The following is a 23,924-nucleotide window of genomic DNA, read 5'->3' as shown; positions in this document are numbered from 1 at the left end:
TATTTGTGATGCTGCTCTTGCTGTCCTCTTCCAAATAGATAAAATACATGAAATCATTGAAACTAAGAAAAGGAGCAGTTCATTTGAATATGACGACAGAACTGTCGCAGAGACACAAGCAGTGGGCTTCAGGAGTCCTCATAGCGATAATGTTCTTGGTCGATTACGTGCCAGCTTTTATGGCAGACCTCCAAGTTTCCTGACCATGTCATTGGGTTGCTTAATCAGTCTCATCAAAGCTTTGGGATGTCCTCTAGGTAATAAATTAGTACATGTGGCAAAAAGTATTATTATTATTAATTTTGTTATTATTATTATTATTTGTTATTATTATGAAAGCAGTTTGAAAAAAGTTCTTGAGGGCTCAGAGGCCCGGTGTTGTACATGTGCAATGTAGCTTGCTTTGGATTGATTTACAGCTGTACGACTAGAAGATATCAAAGATGCGAAATTTAACAATAATAATAATAATAATAGTAACAACCACTATAACATCTGTAATAAAAAATAATTTAAACATGAAACAAATTTCAAAGTTCAGGATCAAGAGTTTTAAGCACACAAGCTTTTAAATCCATCCACTCTTTATCATGTGATAAAACATCCTGGCAGCTGGTACTCAACATCCCTTGTTCACTGTAGCGAGACAACAAGACAGTGTTTTATTTTGTGAAATGACTTTTCAAACCCATCATTGAACCTTGTGTGATGCAATAATCCTTCAGAATGCTGATGGCTTTGGTCAACGCAAACGCAAATGCATTGAAACTCAATTGCAAACTACAGTACATCCCAAAAATATTGTATGTGCAGAAGAGGCGCAAGAACACATGAGCTGTTGCAAGAAAAGAAAATACCATGTTTCTATGGTTTCCCCACAAGAACATTCAAAGCGCAAGAAGTTGGGTAGCTTTCCACAAGAAGTTACAAACTAACTGCAAGCTGCAAGAACCCACAAGACGTTAGTGTAGTCAGCTGGTGCCGGTGTTGCGTGTTCAAAGAGATCACAGATAATGTTTTCCAAGTCAAAAATCCCTTCCAAGGGGGAAGGTATAATGTTATCTTTGCTCATAGGACGCAATCGATGATCTTTATTCATATAGTGGCACCAGAACTCATCGAAACTCAATGTTCGGTCATTCATGTACCTTGAAAATGAATGTGAACGTAAATTCAGAAATGTTTTAAGCCAGCAACTCCTCTATGCACTTAGATAAAAAAATCCCACTTCACTCACGCCATTCATCTGCAAGAAAAGCAAAGCACTTCTAAAATACATGTAATAATCAAGTGTTTGAAACTGTTTTAGATCGAACATGTTACATAAGTAATTTGCAATTGGTGCCAGAAAGGTTTCTGTATCATGTGTAAGCACAAGTCGTGTGATGTCTTCCGAAGTTATTGGCACCAGAAAATTTGTGGTGTGACAAAAACAATAACAAATAACAGGCTAAAGCTTCTGATCAAAACTCGTTTGACGAAACAATGAGGAAGCTAGAGGTCTGCGAGACCTGAAGACCAACGAGAGTGAATGGCTTTTTGCGTTTCCATAATGTAACACCACTTGTTGATGTGAAATGCACATCGATGCAAAGATTTGTAAGGAAGCTTTTAATTTGAATGTCTTGTCTTAGTGTAGAATCGAAACTCACGGAGGACCAGGAAAAACATCAACCCTACCTTGCAGGTCTCTTATATATCACCTTTCCATAAGTTCTTGCGGTCCAGTTTTCTTAACACAAAGAAGTTCTTGCGGTTTAAACTTCTTACTGCAAAGAAGTTCTTGTGGCTCACAAGATTCATCTGCAAGCATTCTGCAAGTAGCTGCAAAAAGTTGCCAGCTTGCAGATTCAAAAAGGAGACCTTGCGTGAGCATTATTTTTGGGCTGTACTGTAGGTGAAGACTAGTTTGAAACGTGTTTGGTGGTTCGCTTGTTTCTGAGCAGTACTGTACAGAGTACATGTATATTGTGTTCTCTCACAAGGTTAAAGGAGGATGAGATATCCATGGTGTGATCTGTGAGTCTGAGAGAGTCTTCTACTGCTGTTGTTGTTGCTGGTTTGAAGTTGTTGTGTTCCTCAAATCTAACTATATCTAGGGTCTTGCTGTCTCACTCTTCTCAGTGACCTCACACTGAATTCTGTAAGCAAACCACCATTTTATCATGATATAAGTACTGAGATTTACTCACAGAAATGACAGTGACAAAAAGATAGTTTTGTTTTTAGTCACAGCCAATCAGTGACGCAAACTATGAAATTTCATGGCAAGTGAAATACAATTGTCATTGGCAGCGTCTGATTGGATGAATGATGTTTTTCACTAGTGAAAAGGGATTGTTCAAGAAATACATCTAACTCCATCATTATTACTGATAAAGAATTTGTTTGTTTGAAACTCTCTATCCTGAACTTTTAAATTCGTTTATTTTTAAATTTTTATGTGGTCAGACCCAGAAACTTTTCTTTTCAAATAACCATGAAAAACCTCTTGAAACCCACCCTGAATTATGTGTAAGGCTTATGATGAATGTGGCCATGTCAGCAACACAGTACACGGTTGTCAAGAGGAGTTTGCAGAGAGATGGACATACAGTTGTACAGACAAAATAGATACGGACTTCTTGTTTAATTACTTCAACATAATGTAATGTACATTGTAGCAGTGTTATTGAATCATTTTGTTTGACTATATGCATCTCCTTCTTGATTCTCTTACAGGTTGTGGGGAAGGTTGTCGAGGGATGATTGCTGATCGGCTAAGAAATCAAGCTAGTGATCTTCTTTCTCAGTTGTACAAAAGAGAGAAAACAGCATTTAAAATGTGGCTTCAGCAGTATGTCAGGTTAGAGCCACACCAAGACCTGGTTGATTTCCTTCATGCACTTTTGGGCTTTTGTGAAAATGAGCAAGAACAGTCTGACGATGAGATGACAGTGGGACCAAAGCCAGTGAAGAAAAAGGAATTGTTTGCAATACCAGAAGGAGTCAATGGTGTCATTATTGGTGAAGTTTTCAAAATTTTGCTCAGTAGAGTTGCAGAGATGAATTTCTTTGATGTGTCAAATTTGGTGAGCATCGAAGCTGCAACAATATTATATTTTTCTTTCCTTTCCTTATGAAGGACTCACTACTGGCTTAATCTATCTAATCCCTCCCCTTGTAAAACAGAGCACCCAGCTAGAACCCTAATACACGAACCCTTTCTGACAACCATGTTATATTTACACTCTGTTACACAGTAGTGTACAATTAGCCCCACTCCGCCATTTTTGCCAATCTTCCTCCTCCCACACCCACTCCCCTTTATACGCCTGTTGTGCAGGCTATGTACAATAATAGCACTGTATAAATGTAGTGGCCCCAACAGTCTGTATGGTAAATGACATTTTTTGTGAGACAAGACTATGGTTGTATTGTATGTAACTATGTATGACTTCAGGGATTTCAATAGAAGCCGGTTACCGGCGGTATACCGCTGCCTGCTTTGCCTCACACCGCCGGCTAGTTTGCCTTGATTTTCACTAAAAATGCTATCATAAACTTGTCAAACTGCTGCCTTCAATGGGCTTTCATGGACGGCTATTTCAGAAGTTATTGAAACCCCTGATGACTTTGTATGTATAAACCAACAAAGTTGACTTTATGTCAAAGTAATTTCTATACCAAGACACTTAACACAGCTATGTATAACAAAACACAACAAGGTGTACACGCCATCTTGTCAACCAACTTCATAAGAAATACATGTAGATGGAACAAAAAAAAAGAAGAATTGTTTGTTGCAACTTTTGGCTGGTCATAAAGTGTATAAAATTGCCATTTTGTCAAAGAGGCAAAAAAGTAGGTTACCAGGATAAGCACACTTAACCAAAGAAGCACACTTCAAGTTTTTCATTTGTTTTTTTTTTTTCGGGTAAAAAAATTCGGAATGTTCACTCACGTTGCTCATTTTGACCGAAAAGTTGGGATTTATATAGCAACAAAGTTGTTTTAGTTCGCATCTCGTGCGCGCTTTTATTGCAAAACTATTGAGAAAATCCCCGTATGAGGGCTGTACGCGATCCTAGCAGGGCCGGACGGCTTTTTCTGGCCCTGCTCGCGTCATCGCGTACAGCCCTCATACTGGGATTTTCTCAATAGTTTTGCAATGAAAGCGTGCGCAGGGCCGTACGGGTCATATGATAAAAGAAAATATGGCCCTCTGAGATGGGAACTTAGGCAGCAATATCCTGGATACTGCGTAAAGCAGCACAACATCGTAATCAATGTTCTGGGGGGATGGTCCCGTGAAGTGGACTTGTCGATGAGGGAACTGTTTGGGGATAGAGGAGGAGAAATCCTCAGACAGATGCAGAAAGCCATCATCTCAAGCTCATTGAGATGATGACCAGAGCCTTTAAAGTCTTGGCATATGTTCATGTAGCGCACATATTATAGAGACCTTGTCCAGGTAGTTAATGCTTAGTTGGGAAAGATACTTAGTCATTGGCATTAATTTTAGTTTCTTTAACTTTATTTCTTATTACTCTAATTATTTTAATGTTGGCGCTTCCTAGAACTTATAATAATTATAGGTTATGTACGACACCCCAGTGGTATTAATAACTTAGGCGACAACCAAGGTTACGTTACTACTGCATAATAATAATAACAACAACAATAATAATAAAAATATTATTATTATTATTATTATTATTAATTTACAAACTGACCAAAATTAACATGCACAAAACTTGTACAAAGGGTAACTTTGGTATGAATTCCATTATTAATACAAGTATTATTACACATTTTTGCAGACATTCTATGGTGAGCTGCGCCAACTTCTGAGGTTTGTTAAAGAGTCTTATGGTGGGGTGTTTTGGAAAGTTGCCTTGAGTGGACTTCTAGATTCAGCCTTCAAAGAAACCAAAGACAAACCTGATGGAAACAAGAGCAATGATCAAGGAACCTTATCCAGGGCTGTAGTGGGAAAATTCCACAGAAAGGTCACTAAAATTTCCAAAGTTGAAAGAACACCAACATGCAAAACCAAGCGCAGATTTTTACAGAAGTTTAGTCGTGTAATGACAGAGAACTCTGAGGGACCCAGCAGCTTGTCAAAATTACCCTCTGTCGTTGATTCTTCCCCTCTTCAGATGGCATTGTCTCCAAGGAGCAAACGAAAGGTATAAAACACCCTGGGGTCTTCATGAACATTTTTTAAAAAAGTTGTGTGTAGGCCCACACGACCAGAGCTTAATGCGGATTCCGTAGCATGAAGCGACCAAGAGTATTGTTACTCCCCCCTGGTTGGGACCAGTCCATTGCTGGGTCATCCCCCAGAAGTGTTTCTGGTACCCATTTGTACACCTGGGTGGAGAGAGAGAGACAAGGAAACAACACTACGGCAGCGTTAGGCATCGAACCAGTGACCCCACAATCTGCAACAAAAAATTTTAATGATGAGACACCAAAGCAACACAATCTCAACCCCAGAGCTCTTCTCTTTTGCCCATGTCTGAGGGAGAGAAGAGCTCTGGGGAACCCTTAAACAAAGTGTATGAATTCTCATTGGTTGTTGTAAAGAACAATGAAAAGCATCTCTTTTTGGTGCATTCATGTCAGCACGAGGAGTGAGCAGGAGCCGTAAGGTCCAAATAGCCAATTTTTGGCTATAAGAACACTATGGTGCGTGTTGTCCTACATAGAGTTTCCCAGAGCCTTGGGTCATGCACAGACACAAAATCTGAGGCTCTGTTGACGAGAATGCGAAGCAACATGGCTAATATACAATCGCGCATTCTTGTTTCTTTTGTCTGTTAAGTACCTTGCCCCAACCCTGCCTTTCCCAGCAAAAAACACTGTTTTATAGACATTTTACAAAGACAACATTTGTAGGATACTGTGTCAGGCCCCCAGGAGGCAGCGCAGCTGAGTGATTGGGGCGCTTGTCTTGAGATCTAGAAATCCCATGTTGAAGACTTGCTCTGACTTGCTGCACTTTAAAATAGCCAATTGGTTCGCCTCTGACCAGTCAAGGGATTCATGAAGTAGTTTTCATTTGCCCTGAAAAAGCCCCTATTAATTTAAATCATGAAGGAAGTCATTGCATTTACGTGTACATGCATACTTTCAAGTTCATTCCATGTCATTCCTTACTTCACAGTCACAGTTGACACGTTACGTTGTCTTGCTTAATCATGACTACATGATATTTGACATCATTAATTTGTTTTTGTTTGTTTTTTTTTTTGCTCAGATACACTGTATATAATGTTATTCTTTAATTTAACATATCCCACAAAAAAAAATTATGACATGGGTTATCACTGAGGAGTACAGGATGATATTCTCTGGGAAAAGTTTGAGAACACCCCTGGTTTCTTAGTAGATCAAGCCAGAGATGTGCTTGACACTGCTGCAGTGAGCAAGCTGTTTAATAGCGGGCTTCATGATGTCTTGAATGTATTCACATGTGGATGTTATAATAATATTTTCTTTATGTACTCACTGTACATACTGTACATTCCATGATAGACATGGACATGTGTGCTCTCCAAGGAGCCAAATTTATTGATGATAATCTGTTGTTGATGATGTTGCAGATATTCACACTGGGGACTTGGAGAAAGCAGAAATGTGTTGGAACCCCATTTGATAGTACTGAGGATCTGTTGGATGTAGAATCATTGCCAGACCAATCATCAAGTGCAAAGCGCAAACTTCTCAAGTCAAAATCTTCAACCAAAAGGAAATTGGATGATGTCTTTGCCATAACAAGGAAACTAACAGAGAGCTCTTTTCCAGAACCATCTTTACCAGTAAACGTTGTTGTGCGTGAGGTTGAAGCAAAACCGGTTGATCTGCAAGCTCTCAGGGCTGGAATGGGGAGGTTGAGGTTTCTTCTTTATGGATGTCAACCAGGTTCTGTCCCAGATCCTAAGATTGTGGCTTCTATGTTGGATTTGGTTAGTTTTGTTGTCATGTAACCCATGGACTCCTGGTAGTGAGACTTAACAGATTAACGATTACTCTGTCTAACGCCAGATGATTTTACTCGTCAACTGGCCGGGCATTCTAGGGCTTTTGAGGTGTCATTTAAGGATGGTGCCTACTGTTGTTATTGTGCATACATTCTGCGCATCGTGAGTTCCTCAGATTTCCTATGGGTGTTGCTTATTAATACAGGGACTTTTTGTCCCATTCAAAACTATGCAGAGAAAGCATTTCTAAACTTGTAAGTGATATTGGTATCCAAAGAGAAAATTGGGGGTAACCATGCATTTTTCAGAGATAATTATTAAGCTTTAATTTGGAAAAGAACAACATACATTGCTTTGTATTTTAAAGCTTTTTACAAATACTGTTGACGCCCCCCGGTTCAATCCCAGGGGTGAATGGGTTAGTGGAGGGGACATAGCTTTTGACTGCATAACTCATTCACTCCTCCGGCACTCTAGGACGCCGCCAGTTGACTCGCTCTACTGTCAGATTTTTTTTTTCTTTTTTCTCTACTGTCAGATGGTTTTGCCTGTCAATAGCCACCCCCAGGGGATGAATATAAGGTTAATAGCATGTTGTCCACTAAAAAAACTCTTTGAGTTGTTGAAGTTGTCTCCTACAGTGCAGGCTGTACTTTTTAGAAGATGGGAAAGAACACATCAATAATTCTTAAAGCAATAAGAAGTAAACAAAATATTACAAACATTTTGTGACGTAACGATCAGCCTGCATATTTACACTTGCTCAAGATTGGAGTCACGAATCTCTTACAGTACTTGCATCTCTATGGGATGATAAATTGTATGGTTGCAAATGCCAACCTATACTGTAAGGGCCTGTTTACGTGGAGGGAGGATAACTGTAGTGCTAGGATGGTGATAGATGGCCTGTATTTACAAGCGAAACTTGGCAGATAATACTTCCCTATCTCCTGGGACAATAGCATGCAACTGCTAAGCTAGAAAAAGGTCTTAAAACAAGCAAGAAATTGTCTTAGCAGTCGCCAAGTTGGGTAGCAAAGAAATGTGTGAATGCTAGGGAGTACACTAATAACAATTATTATTATTAGGGAGCTTGTGCACAGGCATTAATTTTTTTGAGATGCGCGCAGATGGCAACCAGAAGTGAGCTGTTTTCCCTCTTAACTTGTTTTCACACAGCCTCATTTACATTGCTAAGATCTTTTCCCCATTGGAGATGATTAGTATAAAAATCTTGGAGACACCACTGTCCTGGCACGAGAAAATTTAATGCTTTCTTCTGGTTGCTGTCTGCGTCTCAAAAACGCACGTGCTTAAGCTCCATATTATCTTACAAGGGTAACCCCAGGTCTATGGTTTCCCTCCCTCTTTGTTTCTCCTTTTTCCCTGATCTCAGTGTTTCACAGTGCATTTTTGCTGAAATTTGTTACATTAATTTTGATATTTAGGAAGCTCCAGCAGTGGCAAGAGCATGTCTTCTTCTTGAGTGTTGTCTTATAGTGAACAAATGCAACCAAGGTGAATGGCCCCAGTGGATTCGTGGAAGTCTCCCTTCACTTGCCCGTCGTCGTAGTAATGCAGCTTCCTCATTTGCAGGCATGTTTGCTCAACGCCGTAACCTTGTAGCCATGCACGAGGCTGGTACCTTGTTTCATGCCTGGGGAGTTGCCTTGGGCAAGAAATTAGAACAAGCATTGGCAAAAAGGAGGAGGGAAGTGTTACCATCCATTGATGAGGAAGGAGGAAAGCCAGCTGCCACAGAGGAGGAAGAAATGGAGGAAGATTTCCTTGATGAAGGTCAGTACAAAGTGACAGAACTTTTAAATGCTCAGAACCTATCTTGCAAATCTCAATATCCTGTGGTCGATAACTAGACACATGGGCCTTCAAGATTAAAATACAGTACCATGTATGTGTTGTAGTTAAACTTTTTTCAAAGTAGTTTGTTTTTAACTTTCCTTTGTTCTAGATTATGATAATGGCTATAAGACAAAGGCAAGATAAAAAAACCAAACTGCTTTGAAAAACGTTTAACCAAGGAAAAAATTTTAACTACAACATGCATTTGTGTTGAAATTATTTTCCTTGAAAATGTATTATACATGAGATTAAAAACTCCTGTTTGTTCATTGTTCTGGTGTCTTTCTTAGCGCTTTATTTTGTTTTCCTTTTTAACAGCTTCCTTGAGTAATTCTGTCAAGGTATGCCCATGTCCACTTTTGATGATAGCCTGTCAACTTCTGTTGGAAATAACAGCCTTCTTACGAGAGAGCCATGGTCAATACTCTGCGCACAAACCTCCTTCAAGGCCATTGCATCGTGTTCCAGGGAGAAGAAAACTTAGTGTGGCAACTAATAGAAGGTCTGTTATCTTCTCTCCTGAATCACGCCATGGTGGGCAAAGAGAAACAATTCGGAGATCAAGTGTTTGGAGCCAAGCATCACTACCCACAGATTTCAACTCAAGCCCCAGTAGGATTTTACCAGAACCACCCACAATAACAGTGTCAGAGACCGATCAAAGCAAGTCAAATCTTGAGGCTCCTGATCATGAAGGGGTGAAGAGAGAAAGACTTGATAGCACCGAAAGAACTAGACATCGTTCTAGTTTATATTTCCCAAGAAACAGCACGCAAAGTTCTCCTAAATCAGCTAGAAAGGCTGCCAAGCGCATCAGCCCCATTGGAGGAGAGGGAGATTCAGTGAGGTTCAGATCAAAATCTACTCGGAATGAAGCAAAGCATCTTAGTGTAGATCCAACAGCGATGCCTGATGATGAAGATGAGTCAGATGAAGAAGATATATCTGCAAATTTACCGTGGATGACTGCTGTGATCCAGCTCAACAGTTCAACCGTTTTCATATGTGATCATAGTGGTTTGTGCCCATCTAACTGTCATCAAAGGCAAAGCCGAAGCTGCACTCGCATGGTGAAGGCAATGAAAGCTGTTTATAGTACTTCCAGCAAACTAGACAAGAGTGCTGACAAGATGATGGGAAGAGTGTATGGCAGCCCTTTGATCAGTGCACCACAGATAGCTGGGACAGAACAGTCTTCAAACAGGGAAAAGGATGATGAGGAGATGATACAGTACATTATATCAAACGTAAGTCATGATCACAGTTGCAAGCACAATGATAATGATGAACATTGCACACTTGTTTAAGATTTTGAAGTAACCCAATCAAAGGAGGGCATTTTTATTTTTTTTAGAAATCATACATGTATATATGTATTATTTATCTGTAAAGATACATATTTACACATAGTTTTTTATTTCACACACAGAGTAGAATTAGTAAGCGTTATTACAATGTATGTATTATAGTTTTAGTCTATGCAGCCCAATCAAGGCTTATAGGTCTGGGCATCCAGAAGTTTGTATACTTCCATAATAAACTTTGTTTGAATGTCAAGCTTATTTAGCTAAAGTAAAGTAAAGTAAAGTAGACCTTATTTAACGTCGATAACTTGTAACAGTAACTTTTAATCACTGACAAACCTGAGGTCGACGGTGCGCTCATTTTACTCCCCCCTCTCCATCAGTGCTCCGTTTTACGGGTATTTAAAGCTACTAGCTACACGGAAAGGAAAGGAGTCGAAACAAGGATGCGAGATCCGGGAATCGAACTCAGGACCTCTTGCACCAAGGCCGCGCACTAACCGACTGTGCCATCCTTGCTCCTTGCTGAGCATTGTTTCTTTACTAATTGGGGAGAAATTAAAAGCAGAAAATCAATGGGGGGAAAACGAAATCAGACCAATAATGGTATCAAGTCCAAGGATTTTTAACCTCAGCCACATTGATGGGAGGTGAGTATCAAGTGTGAACCAGGCTCCAGTCCATCTTGTATCCCTAAGGTTTTGCCGACAACTTGTTAATGTATAAAACAGTTCTTTGTAGAAGGCAGGTGCCATGTGATTTAATGATTTTACATCATACCCTCCTGCTCAACGTTTGGCCCTGATGAGATAAGTAGCTCAAGTGCATCCAAAATTCAATGGTAACCATTTCATACAGCTCTTGCTTTGTGTACAGTAGTTAAAAGTGGCAGTAATGTTATTTCCAAATTGAGGTCTTTCACTTTGTTTTACAGATTTCCAGTCTTACCCACTGTCCATTCTCAGTGATTGCTAAGGCAGGTATAGTGATTGAAACTGAACATCTAATGGAAACATTACCAGTTGTCTGGGAATTACTCCTTGATGAAGATCAACAACTTGTGTCATCCGTAGGTAAGTGTTTTTAGGTACAGGTATGTTAAGTGGTGACATACTGTAATAGTATTGTGTGCACAAACAAGATGCTGTATGTAGTTCATTATAACGCTCTTCAAGTGGTTGGCCAAACATGACTAAGCTTACAGTGTAGTTGGTCAGTGTTCAGAGCTAGTAGCCAGTAGTTAGTGCGCTTGCTTTGAGTTCCAGAGATCCCGGTTCCAAGGCCCGCTCTGACCACTTGTTGAATTTGTTCCTGGTAGTCCCTGGTTCAACTTCCCTGCTGTGCTTGTAAATAGCCAATTGGTTTGCCGCTGGCCAGTCTGGATTCTTAACAGTTGATGTTCTGTTCCGTCGTTTCATTGTGTTTCATTGGCCCTGAAAATTTAAGCCTTTAAGGGGAGCGGTCAATTTAGTATGTATGTATGTATGTGGTATAGGTCCAAAGTTTGATCATTTGGTGACTTCAACATCTGTTTCAATTTTCTTGTGATCTCTGTACATGTTGGTAGCTATAGCCTCAACTATTCATAAAACAATATACTGAGAAAAAATAATGTACTGAAGGCCGGTTTACACGGTGCGACTTGTCAGCCCGATTTTTGGCGGCGGCTTTGAAAAAAATCGGGCCGACATAAAAAATCTGTTTTTCAAAGCCGCCGCCAAAAATCGGGCCGACAAGTCGCACCGTGTAAACTGGCCTTGAGACAAAAGTGTGCATGGTAAATGGTACACCACTGACTTACGCTGATGCTATTGTAGCTTCAAGGCTGACAAACAAAGGGACTCTGGTTATGCTAAAGTTGTTTTGGTTAGGTTCTCTAACGAGTAAAATTAGTCGGAGTGAAAGTTTCAAAAAGTTACCTTTTGGAGTCAATTCAATTTTTTCATGTCATTGCATATGATGCTGTTCCACTTATAAATAAACAACACCAAAAAGTGTCTTTTAGCCCTAATCACCCTACGAAAATGTTGCTTCACGTCTATGGGAAACGTTTGGCTTTAGTTCTTTATCAGTGGAGCAGGGACTTGTAGTCTTGACCTGTGGAATGTGACCTGTGCTTTAGGACCTGGACAAACAAAAAATATTTGGCGACCAAACAACATCACACATTGTTTGGTGACCAAACATTTTACCGTTTAGCCACCTTGTTTGGTGTTTTTTGATCGTGTTTGATAAAATTTGAAGGCCATCAAACATTTCGATCAAACAACTTAAAACATTTCTTTTGTTCTCGTGTTTGATGGGCGAACTTTAAATTTGTTCATTTGGACAGCCGTATCAATCATGTTTGGCGTGTGCATACGCAGGGTTCTCCCTAGTTTTCAGCACAACAGGCAAGGGACCTTTTCAAACGGGTAAAGCATTTGGTTAATGTTGGACGTTCTGCAGAGGATAAGCGACTTCTGAGCGTTTGCAGGCGGTAATAAGTGCTCTTACAAGTGTTAAATTTTACCGGTTATCGCATGATGAGGAGAACCGTGCATGCGTACCACGCTTGCTCAGCCGCTTGTATCCACGTGTTTTTTACGTATCTGTGACCCATAGTTTTTTGCTTGTGGAGTTTGATCTGAGTTAGATCGAATATGTTTTAACCGTTTTGGCCACTCACTTCAACATCAGCATTGTTTGGTCACCAAACAATGTTTGATGTTGTTTAAACGCCAAACATTTCCCGTTCGTCCAGGCCCTTACACCCGCCTTTTTGTTTGTCTTCTATGTTTTCAAGCACTTTAAATTGATCACGTCACCTTGATTATTATAGCATTTCATGCTAAGAATTTTTATCATGAAAACATTTTAGCCGCAGTATTTTTGCTGTCTGCAATCCGTCTTGAGGAAGCAGTGAAGCAGATGTTATGCAAAGAGCTTGGTTGTATGGATCCCAATGACAGAGTAAAATCACTTCAGAGGTTTGGAGACCGTTCACTTAACTAATATTGTTTTTTCAAACTCGTTGTGCACTACTTTATCCACTCTTGTCTGGAAATCGGTTATCGTTATTCAGTGAGAACGTAACTTTTACGTCACTCAATAAATACAGTACTCGTACCAAAAGGCCACCTCTTGAGAGTCCAGTGCGTACGCATGGTCACTTCCCCCGCTTCCTCAGAGGTACATGCTTACCTGAGCACTGTCTTGGTTCGAATTTGTTTTCACCAGTTTACTGGTCTTTCCCCAAGTGCAGCGTATGGAGTCGGCTAAAAGTATGAAATTTGGGCAAAGTGAACAAAGTAGAGGAATTGCACTTAGCACACGGAAGTACGAATCGTTATGTAGAAATTTCGTTTTATTAAATTTTCGATCTCGGGTATTGCGTTTCTAGCTTTCTGATTGGTTCACTCAATCTCGGTTATCAGCTCATATACCATATTACCTAATATGGAAACTGATTGAGTCAAGTGTTGCCAAGCAGAAAAATATGTTCGGGAAGCTAAATTTACCGGAACAAAACATCTCTCACGTTCAGAATTTGATGAAATTTAATAAAACAATTATTCTTTTCACGCTTCTTGGGTATGAGACTGGTTATAGCCAACTTGGCGCGGCGCGCCTCGTTGGCTATTTACCATCTCATATCCAACGTGCCCTCATGGAATAATTCAGAGTTTAAACTCTGAATTATTTAAATAGACTTTTTTTTTTTACTAAAAACTTTAAAAAGTTTATTCTATCGATCCGAAATTAATGGTTACCAAAAAACTTTGACCTTTGTACTTAGTGGAATGTTATGAAAACAAGCTTAGGTTAAATCTCTAGCCTGTTTTAGATGACTTGGCCTCAAGGTGAAGGAGAGGCTATGTAGTGTCTTTCCCCACTCCTCTGCCCCTTTTAGCGAATTTCATTGCCCTATACATGGGGAAGATTAAATTGCCCCCCCCCCCCCCCCTCATCACGGTCCCGTGGCCTGTTTCTCAAAAGTCCCGAAACTTTTCGGGCCTATTTCGAGTGTCACAATTCCCTTTATATCTTTGCAACGCCGAGGTTCTAAGCCACCAAACTTCGCAATGCTCTTAGTTTTTCTTACATTAAAAACATGTTAAAGGATCAGCTTTTCAAAATAAGCAGATTGCTGTGCAGTTTGACAACTGGCATCTCAGGCCCGAAAAGGTCTCGGGACTTTCGAGAAACAGACCCCAGGTTTGCTTTCAGAGCCCCAATGTAAATAACTTCTCTCTGAATCAGTCTTTAGTACACCCTATCATGACCAGTGTGACCAGTTCTTGCGCATCAGGGATGCTGTAATGTTAAAATGAACACGCTCTATTGAACATTTCCGCTTTTGTGTACATTTTGTTATGCTACCATTTGGTTTCAAAATCTTCACAACTTCTGATTCGGACATTTTCCCGCGCGTGCAGCTTCGATCTTATTTTTGGGCATAAAATTGGTGTTCTGAAATCCCCAGCTTGATTCCAGGGAAAAGAGTTGAAGGTCATGTGCTTCTGACTTTATATATACAATTCAGATTTTGTATAATAAAAACTTACCCTTTTCTAGATTTGAGGTGTTGTGGCAATCAAGGTACCATGCCTGGCCGAGGCTTCAAGAAGGAGCAAGACTGATTTTGAAGGTATAAAAATTATTGTCACATTATGGGCAATTAGTAGCAGAATTGGAAAAGAATCATGGTATTTAGGTTATTTATATTACAGAGAAACGCCAGTGTTCCCCTCTCCTTTGCTATATTTTGTTGGGTAACTTTCCATTGTCTCCTCTTTTCTATCCTTTTTATTTTATCACGATAAGATCACATTAATTCAACCTTCCTCCAATCTTTGATATTCCGAAATTAGTTGTTCTCCAACACTGCTGTTTTTTCATCGTTACAAATGTCTCTCAAGGTCCCACCAGCAAAGCTTGACTTCACTCTTCCCTCCCCTGCGGTGGGTATGCCATCAAGCCACCCCCCGGATTGTCCTTGGGATGCGTGCCAACTACTAGATGAAGTACAGGGCAAGAAGAAGGGCGTGAAGAAGACTAGAGACAGCGGAAATGAAGTTAAGAAGAGACAGGAGAGGTGCGAGTACCTGATGCGAGCTGTGCCAGTATCCATGGAGGCCACAGTTGGTGTCAATGTTACAGAAGACGACAAAGGTGAGTTGAGAACTAGCATGAGCGTGTTTTTGTGTTTTTTGCTCCTTGAGACAAACTAGTCCAATAGAGAGTCGCTGCCTTCACCAGGAGGTTATGCATGCATGTACTCTTGTTATAACCGTGCACAGCACTTGCATCATCATGGTTCGATAAAAGGTGCCAATATTGGCACAATGTGTTCCCACCATCACTTGAAACCAGCAACATTGCACTGGCACAACCACGAGCACCATTATCACCAGCTAGAGCAGCACTATAGGTCGTGCACTTGAAGAACGCCAGAACAGCACCAGCACAGGCACAATATTACCTTCTGGCCAATGTTGCTTTGCCAACAAACAGCTCTGGCACCATTTGAGTGGCCTTGAGGGCACATTTCCGTGGGCACTGCGCTGACAACATGTCGACAATCTGCATTAGGACAACGTGGACATAATATTAACGATGTCATGGTTACCAATATTGGCTCATATCATCGAGAAGCACTTGCACTTTCATGACAGCACCGAAATATGATGTCACTTTCATAGTTGTTTCTTTTATTTATCGCTGTGAATTGCCCGGCAGAACGATATGCTCGCTTGGATGTTTGGCATTATCATTTGGATGCTACAGGAAACTCGGGCGACGGAAACGAAGAGGATACAGGTTTGGGTTGTTCTTAAAATAATGTCTGAGCGTTTGTTTTTAGCCGGCTTAATTTAAGAAAGGTTTTTCAACTTAAGGAGGTAATTAAAGTCTGTCTTGAACCTCCCCTCCTTAAAGTAGTTACAGGTATGTAAAACATCAAATTTCTTCTGAAAAGTGACATATTAGAGAACAATGCAATTCGCAATGATCGATCGACTATTAAAAAATTTTATTATGTGGTCGCAATAGTTTTTGTTTTCATGCACGTGATCAGCATCAGTGGGATTTGACTTTTGGTGCAGACTAAGGGTGCGTTCGATTGACCCTATTCCGTAATAAGAATACGTGGAGTTATGATTTAAAGCGGTATTTCCAGCATTTTGAAGCAACAAGGATGATAAAGATATGTTTAAAAGAACATTTAAGCAGGTGTTCGATAAACGTTTTAATGTGAATCTCCGTAAAAACAAAGGATTTCTGACTTCTATTCCATGTATTCCTATTCCGGAATACGGTCAATCGAACGCACCCCCAGTTGAACGGCCTCGTGTTTATCCACTGGATAAAGTTATCCAGCCTTTAAGGTGATTCCTTAGTAATAGAAGTTGTCGTATGACACTTTACCATCATCAAGGCTATCGATCGACATTTTGTTTTGCGAGAGTCTAAATAGTTTCCCGTTTTGCTCTTTACGCCCGTGCTCTGAAAACGCCCATTCTTTTTCCTAGCGAGCTTTCCCGTACGAAAGTTCGCCGTTTTCAAATGTTTTTGGCCACGTTCGATATATCAATATTCACACATGGCTATGAGTCTTCATGGTTAAATTTCAACATTTTTTTTTTTCAGAAATATCCGTTGAGACTTGTGAGACAAAGAAAACAGAACTGAGCCGTAAAATTTGACCATAAAGCCTCTTAGCCATGCCTGAATACGAACGTTGCCTACGCTGTGTTCTGCGCAGAACAGGATGCGCAGTGCAATACTAGGGAATCACAATCGGGAATCACCTTAAACAACCGAGGCCTGAAAACCAGAACTCAGAGGAGTCTGGATACGAGTTTGTAGCCGGTCGATCCCTCTTTTTTTCGCGCCAAAATATCCCAGTGTATTTTATTCTTGATTTGTTTTGCTCATTCATCTGTGAAAACCTTTACTTTGTGCCAGAAGAACAGGTAAACCGATTATAAATCCATTTATTCTTTAACAAGGTTAAAATTCATCAGCAGTTGATTAATTAACTGACCGTCCGCACAATAACTCTACGGCTGGGATAATTCAGTTTCCTGAGTTTAATACGAGGAGAGATGTTTCTGATACTACATGTTAAAATGCACTCAGTATGCGCAGTTAAATGTTGAGTAAAGGTAACTTATTAAAACGTTTAATAGCTGAGTGGTAACTTATTTTATAATAGTGGACAAATATCCAGTTATTCAACTACTTGAGCCAAGAGCGACCACATTCAAATCAATCATATTTTCTACAAAGTTTAAACTCTTGTTAACATTAATGTTACTAAAATTAAAAAGTTATACAACAGTATGTTCAATTTGTAAAATTCCGTATTTCGTATGCAGCGGGTCCCAAATCCCTCAATTTGGCTAACCCTAGACCTGAAAACCAACCTTAGGCCTAGGGTTAGCCAAATTGAGGGTTTTGGTTACTTTCCAAAAGGTAAAACGATGACAGAACAGACGTGGTTGTAGTCAAGTGGGGACAGAATAGTCTGAAGAATAGAACGTGCTGACTCATAAGACTTGTGGCGAGGTGAAAACTTCTGACTACAACCACGTCTGTTCTGTTATCGAAACCAAGGCTGTGAAAGTCAAGAAACACAATTCAAGCAAGCTTAAAACGATGACCTGCAACGAGTGTCCTGAGGAATGTGACCTGTGTTTTAGACCCGCCGTTTCGTATGCACAATGGGCTGGTCTTTAATACACCGAATCCGAAATAATTAATGTCCATTGAAACAAAAGAACAAATTGAACGTTACAATACCTAATTAGCAATGCCTAATCGGAATATAACAATGGTTCTTTTCTCCTCCGCCATTTTTGTCCCGTATATGAAAGTCTACCCCTTATTTAAAATTGACTTTTTTTCCTCTACGTGCGGCGTTTGTTTGTGTACACTTCATTTTAACTTATTTTGCAACAACAACGAAAACGCCACTTCAAAATATAAGCTAGCGCTATCTTAAGTATTCCGCATTTTTTGTATCTTATCTGCTCTGAACATTACAGACGAGCTATCCCATGATATAACTGGATTGATACGAATGGTTTAAAAGTAAAGGTAGAAAAGTGAATGGTTCAGTGTTTTTTGCTCGCGTTGTCTTCATAACGTGACTGTACTGAAATCCCTGTGATAATTAACCTAATGATTATGTTTTAGTTTCCAGTATTTTCGCTTATTTCTGTTGTGTGACTTCTAATCACTTGTTAGCTATTTGTGTTTGGTTCCTGCCTGTAATTTCCTAAATTTGATGACTTCTCTTCTTTCCTAATTACTTTAGGTGTATCTTTTACTGTACAGAACTTGTCTCGCCACGCTTAGCCATAACTATTTTTGGACAAGCTAAAAGTAATAATTGTTATTGCTACTCATTTAGTAGCGAATCATGTGGATTTGCTTGCTTATCTTTAGGTGAAAGCCAACAAGTGGACGCTGAATTATGGCCTCAAGCAGTATCGTGTGCTGTTCCATGTATCATCGAAATGATGGATGACGTCATGGTAGCAAGCGACAAGAGAGCAGGTACGTTAAATTCAAAAATGCCTTTCTTGGTGTGTTAACTTTTCCGCTTCATCTTTTGACATCGAAAAAAGCCTCCAATCCTAGACAAAGGAACGAGAATTGTGAGCTTATCATAGCGCTTATACTATGCGAAAGATGTAACAAAATGAGTTGGTCACGAAGACAGGTCCTGGTTTTTCTTGACCCGGGACTAGCGCCTACCAAGCCTCAAAAAAAGGCGACTCTCATTTCCCCTTTTTTCTTTACTTTTCATTTCCAGTGATGGAGGTCGCTCGCCGTCTCGTGTGGCAGTGCTTAGTTGACGATCCAGTTCTCTTCTTTCGAACGATTTTAGAGCAGTTTACCAAGAAGGATAAACAGGTTGGTTGTTGTTTGTTCCACGCATGATCCTGCAAAGTAAACGCCCTTGTTCAAGATTGAAAACGTGACGCTCCTTATTGCCTGTCACGCTATGAGGATGGCGTGATTTTTCTCAAGATAGTGGCTCAATTCTATTTTTTCGCACAGGAAGAACAGGTCTCTTTGCTGAGGAAACTACTCCTTTACATCACGGAGCTACCTCCAACTTCATCACGATTCCTCATCAATAATCTGGTAAGCAGGCCTAGTATATGCACAAGGCTTTTGGTTGTGTAAAAGGGCTCTATCACGTGGTGTACCTCACTGCGGTGGAAGTGTACAGTAGGGAGCTTAAGCACGCGCGTTTTTTAGACACGGACGGCAACCGGAAATTAGCTGTTTTCCCTTTTAGCGTGTCTTCACACAACCACATTTACATAGCTAAGTATATTTTCTCCATTAAAAATGATTAGTATGAAAATCTGGGAGACACCACTGTCCTGGCATGCGAAGTGTTCTCTTCCGGTTGCCGTCCGCGTCTCAACAAACCCGCGTGCTGAAGCTCCCTACTAGTACTACAGCGTCGGCGCAATACACAGCGAGGTTCAAGTCCGAGTGAATGCGGGTAGTGTGATAATAATAACAGTTACAAACGACTCTTCCTCATTAGAGGACCATGTTATCTCTGCAGGATTAGTATCTGCAGTTGTCTTTTTTTAGGAAAGTACGAGACGAACATACTATGGCGTTTAAGAAGCCACGACGGCAACGTCGACGAAATGATTTTGGCGTTTTCGTTACCGTAGCCGTCGTCATTTCTTAAACTCCCTACTGTCAAGAGGCGAGTTGCCAGAAGAATATTGACTCGTGTTTTTGGTGGTGGAAAGGGATAAATTGCTGTCTATATATTAGATAACTCAACTGGATTTGATTACGCTTTACCGTTGGACAGACATTGACTCTTCGACCAACGTGCGCTTGTGGTGTATTGCTAGAATCTGTTATCAAATAAGTTACTGAAATACCTGCTTGAAGAGATTCAGAAGCTTAAATCTAGTGCAGGAACAGTCTTACTTATCACGATTGATTTGTCGCCACAGAGTTCAAGACTTAAATGACAACATTCAAATTCATGTTAAAAATCGAAGACTGAAAGTAAAAGGACGCCCGCCTCGCCTAGTGGTAAACTTCCAAAGCGCGGATTGAGATCAAGTGAATGCCAAGTTTAACAGCGCCTCCTTAAGCTTAGTTCCCACTGGCGACATAAGGATCATAAGCATATTCATAATCATAAACATAAACATAAGCTTCTTATGTTCTAGTGGGGACGGCCGCTCTAAAAACGTAAAGAGCGTATTCTAAGCTGGCCGCCATCTTGAAAATGAACCGACCCGAAAGTACTGGTCCTAGACTTTAATTGGCCAAAACACAATAACCCGTTGCGTCATTGTTTCTCATTACGTCGTTATGATTTTCGCGTTCCCACTGCAAAGAAAAGCGACGTAGACATAGTCAAAGCCACAATCATAATCATGGTCGATCATTTTCTTATGATTATGATTATGTTAATCATAAGGGCGCCTATGATTATGTTTCTGGACGCTCCCACTAAGACGTAAGCGACATAACAGCGTTATGTTCGTGCTTATGATTATGATTATGATCGTTATGTCGCTAGTGGGAACTAGGCTTTAACAAGCCCTTATTTGGATTCGTTTGTTTGAGTCCTGATTAAACCTGAACTGTCTTTTACTCACCATGTTGCAACGATCATTTTTATATCAAAACATTTATCTGTATGCAGATCGGTGTGGCAATGTTCTATGCAAGGACAAATAAACCTGGCTCTGAGGACTCCCTGACCTTGGTGTTATCGCTGTTGTGGCAAGTAAGATGTGATCTCTCATGCGCTTCATATCTAGATCTCATTAAGATTGTCTTGAACCAAGGGCAACTATTGGGGCAGCCGCGAGTGCTTAAACCTTTTGGAAAGAAATTTTCGATCAAACTAGATCTTTTTTGACCATGATGAGGAACGAATAACTAGTAAACCTTGTTTGAGGTGTGGGAAGCGCGGTGGCCTCATGGTTAGTGCGCTCGACTCCGGATCGAGTGGTCTGGGTTCGGGCCCTGGCCTGGGACATTGTGTTGTGTTCTTGGGCAAGACACTTTACTCTCATGGTCCGGCGAATTTATTGCTGGGGGTCGCCCTGTGTTGGACTAGCATCCCATCCAGGGGGGAGTAGAAATACTTCCAGTCGCTTCATGCTACAGAGACCGGGATAAGCTCGCGCCTAATGGACCACTTGGCTCGTAAGCCTTACCTTGTTTGAGGTATCGTTTTATTGAAAAATTAATTTAGAGCATAAATTGATTTATGTACCTGTGACGTGTCGCACATTGGTTGGCTAATCTGACAATGCATAGCGAGAGAAAATGACAGCTCAGTAGAGTGTGTTTAGCTTCAAGTCATGGACCCCTTTTCAAACGTAGTTTTTATGGCGTGTTCTAAAAACATCATCTTGGAACATGGAAGTATTTTTTGAACGTTTTTTTTTTTTATTGACAGGCAGTTCCTAGCGTTAGAGGATTTTTATTTAAAGATCTCAAACAGTGCTTGAGAAAGGAACATTGCGATGTAAGTTTCTGCTTTGCTTTGGAGGCGCATCTTTTTGTGCCATTCACACGGGATATTGAGATTAACTTGATGTTTTGGGACCTATTCGGTTTTAATCAGTCATAGACGGTGCGGTTTTCAATTCAGTGCCGACAGTAATTAGCGAATTGCTTTGGTTTTGCATTATTTCAAAGTTCTCGTGCCATTTTTTCAACCAATCAGAAGTGAAACCAAAACCAATCGTGGCTCGCGCGTGCACATTTTCCCGCGCTTTGTGTCGGCTACGTTTAATTACTTCGAGTTTTGATTGGTTTACCGAACGGTCTCCCTCCTTTTTGAATTGATTGGCCAAAGTAATTACTTTGGTTTTATGACACTCGATTGAAACTATTTCTACTGAATGAAAGGAAAAGCATTGATGAAACATTCGTATATTAGAATGCAAGGAACAAAAAAATTTTAGTTACCTTGAAATGCACAGAATAAGCGTTGTTTGGGGTTTATTTTTTGCGGGAATGTCACGCTGGTGACCACCTTGCTACGATTTTTTTTTAAATTTCTACTTGTTTTTCCGATCGTGACTCCTTGTTACCAGGTTGCCACGGCAAAAGCCTTTTGTTTCCGAATTATATGTTCTTTTCCAGTGTTCATTTGACATATTCTGTTTATCCTTATCTGGAATAGGAATAACTTCGGAAGTGTTTCAATACATTACCCTTTTTAAATGTGCCAGTTTAACGGTGCAAAAGAGAGTCAAAAATGGATAGTGAACAGTTCTTGCGATAAAGAATAATCGATATAAAGTGCTGTTTTTCTTGAACATCTCGATATACTCTGGTTTCCTATCGGTGATGCCTACCAATACAGTGATATTTTTGCGCGGTTTTCAATTTGAGAAAGAACGCCATACATTGCTTTGTATTTTAAAGCTTTTTACAAATATCATTCATCAATTATCGTTTGCAAAAGCGTGGTTACCCACAATTTTCTTTTTGGATATCAATAACACTTGTTAAGATCTACATTTCCTGCATAATCATAATTCGGGGCAAAAATACCTTTGAATTAGTAGGCACCGTCCTTAAAGCGCAATTTTCTACTTTTTGATGAACCTCGTCACAGTAAGTGACTGACCCTGTTATTACATTTTCTTTATCTTCTCTGTTTCTCTCTACAGAATGCCCTCAGAGTTAGTTCGAATGTTCCCGGTGCAAAGGTATTCAAACAGTTTTTTTTTTTTACCCTTTCATTGGACCTTGGATTTTTGGGGTTCCTAATAAAATTCCGTTGACTTGCTATCAAGTCCAAACGTTAAGCAATTCATTAATCTTTGTGGTTGTGTTAAAGGTCTACTTGGCGTTAACTCATTGGTTATTTTTTTTTCTTATTTGTTTTTTGTGCGGATTTGAGTAGATTTTACTGAATTAATCTGGTATTTGTTTTCTTTAGAAACTTTGTGTTATCCTTCCTGATCAAGATAATATTGAAAATAACGAAGATCAGGAGAAAACCAAGGAAACTGTGCCTGTGCACGACGTAAGCTTGTTTATCTGTTACTTGTCGTTTAGCTGTTATTGATCCTTTCGATGCTGTGTCCCCACACATATCCCACCCCACCCTTTGTTTGAGTTGTTAAACCGTGACCAGCCGTCGCGTGGCTCGATCCCTGAAAACCACATCACTCCATCAGCAAGGGCAAGGGAAGGAAAGGAGCTTTATTTTAGTGTCTAGTCGTTTTAACGCTGGAGCACTAATTGGGGACATTATAAACTGAAATTAACAATTAACACAAATCAAGTCAAATGTTGCTTTTTGAGCAGAGGGGAAACCGGAGTACCCGGAAAAAAACCTCTCGGTGCAGAGTAGAGAACCAACGAACTCAACCCACATATGACGCCGAGTCTGGGAATCAAACCCGGGCCACATTGGTGGGATGGCTCGTTACAGGTGCCGGTTGAAGTGTTAGGATCGCTCTAAGAATGTCCCATGATTTTTGGTGGTTTGTGTCAGTCTTAAATACACCTAATTGTCGTCCAACCTGACAAGATATCAATTTTTTTTATCTAATAAATGTTGTTTTCATTTCTATTAAGGAAATGACGTTCGGAAAGATTCTTGAGGAATTCAAGTCCCGACTTCAAAACAGCAACGAAGATAAGGAGTTGTATCTTATCGACAAAAAGTCGGGTAAGGAACTAGACACTTTAACATGTGACTCCGGCCACAAAGTGTATTTGTTACAAAGGTAGCTGAACAAGTTGCTATTGAAATTGCGGCACAGGTGTCCCTCCC

At 40.2% G+C, this 23,924-nt stretch overlaps 1 protein-coding gene across 2 annotated transcripts in view; it reads left to right on the top strand.

Moving 5' to 3' along the window:
• Positions 1-23,924, top strand: part of LOC137983419 (protein unc-80 homolog) — a 67,164-nt gene that overhangs the window by 5,097 nt on the left and 38,143 nt on the right. Inside the window, exons 3-21 of one of the 2 annotated variants that reach the window (XM_068830616.1) lie at positions 1-257; positions 2,722-3,071; positions 4,803-5,171; positions 6,591-6,953; positions 8,417-8,765; positions 9,147-10,075; positions 11,067-11,205; positions 12,993-13,101; positions 14,690-14,762; positions 15,034-15,286; positions 15,854-15,934; positions 18,566-18,676; positions 18,936-19,036; positions 19,184-19,270; positions 20,820-20,903; positions 21,585-21,653; positions 22,810-22,848; positions 23,082-23,168; positions 23,726-23,819. The exon at positions 1-257 is cut by the window's left edge and continues 1,886 nt beyond it. In XM_068830616.1, coding sequence (XP_068686717.1) covers positions 1-257; positions 2,722-3,071; positions 4,803-5,171; positions 6,591-6,953; positions 8,417-8,765; positions 9,147-10,075; positions 11,067-11,205; positions 12,993-13,101; positions 14,690-14,762; positions 15,034-15,286; positions 15,854-15,934; positions 18,566-18,676; positions 18,936-19,036; positions 19,184-19,270; positions 20,820-20,903; positions 21,585-21,653; positions 22,810-22,848; positions 23,082-23,168; positions 23,726-23,819 — 3,944 coding nt within the window. The remainder of the gene's footprint in view (positions 258-2,721; positions 3,072-4,802; positions 5,172-6,590; positions 6,954-8,416; positions 8,766-9,146; positions 10,076-11,066; positions 11,206-12,992; positions 13,102-14,689; positions 14,763-15,033; positions 15,287-15,853; positions 15,935-18,565; positions 18,677-18,935; positions 19,037-19,183; positions 19,271-20,819; positions 20,904-21,584; positions 21,654-22,809; positions 22,849-23,081; positions 23,169-23,725; positions 23,820-23,924) is intronic. The other variant, XM_068830617.1, reaches the window with a different exon arrangement.

Source organism: Montipora foliosa, chromosome 13 (assembly GCF_036669935.1).
Source record: "Montipora foliosa isolate CH-2021 chromosome 13, ASM3666993v2, whole genome shotgun sequence".
Classification (NCBI taxonomy): domain Eukaryota; kingdom Metazoa; phylum Cnidaria; class Anthozoa; order Scleractinia; family Acroporidae; genus Montipora; species Montipora foliosa.
Note: the sequence above shows the minus strand (reverse complement) of the source record. Positions and strands in the feature narration are given on the sequence as shown.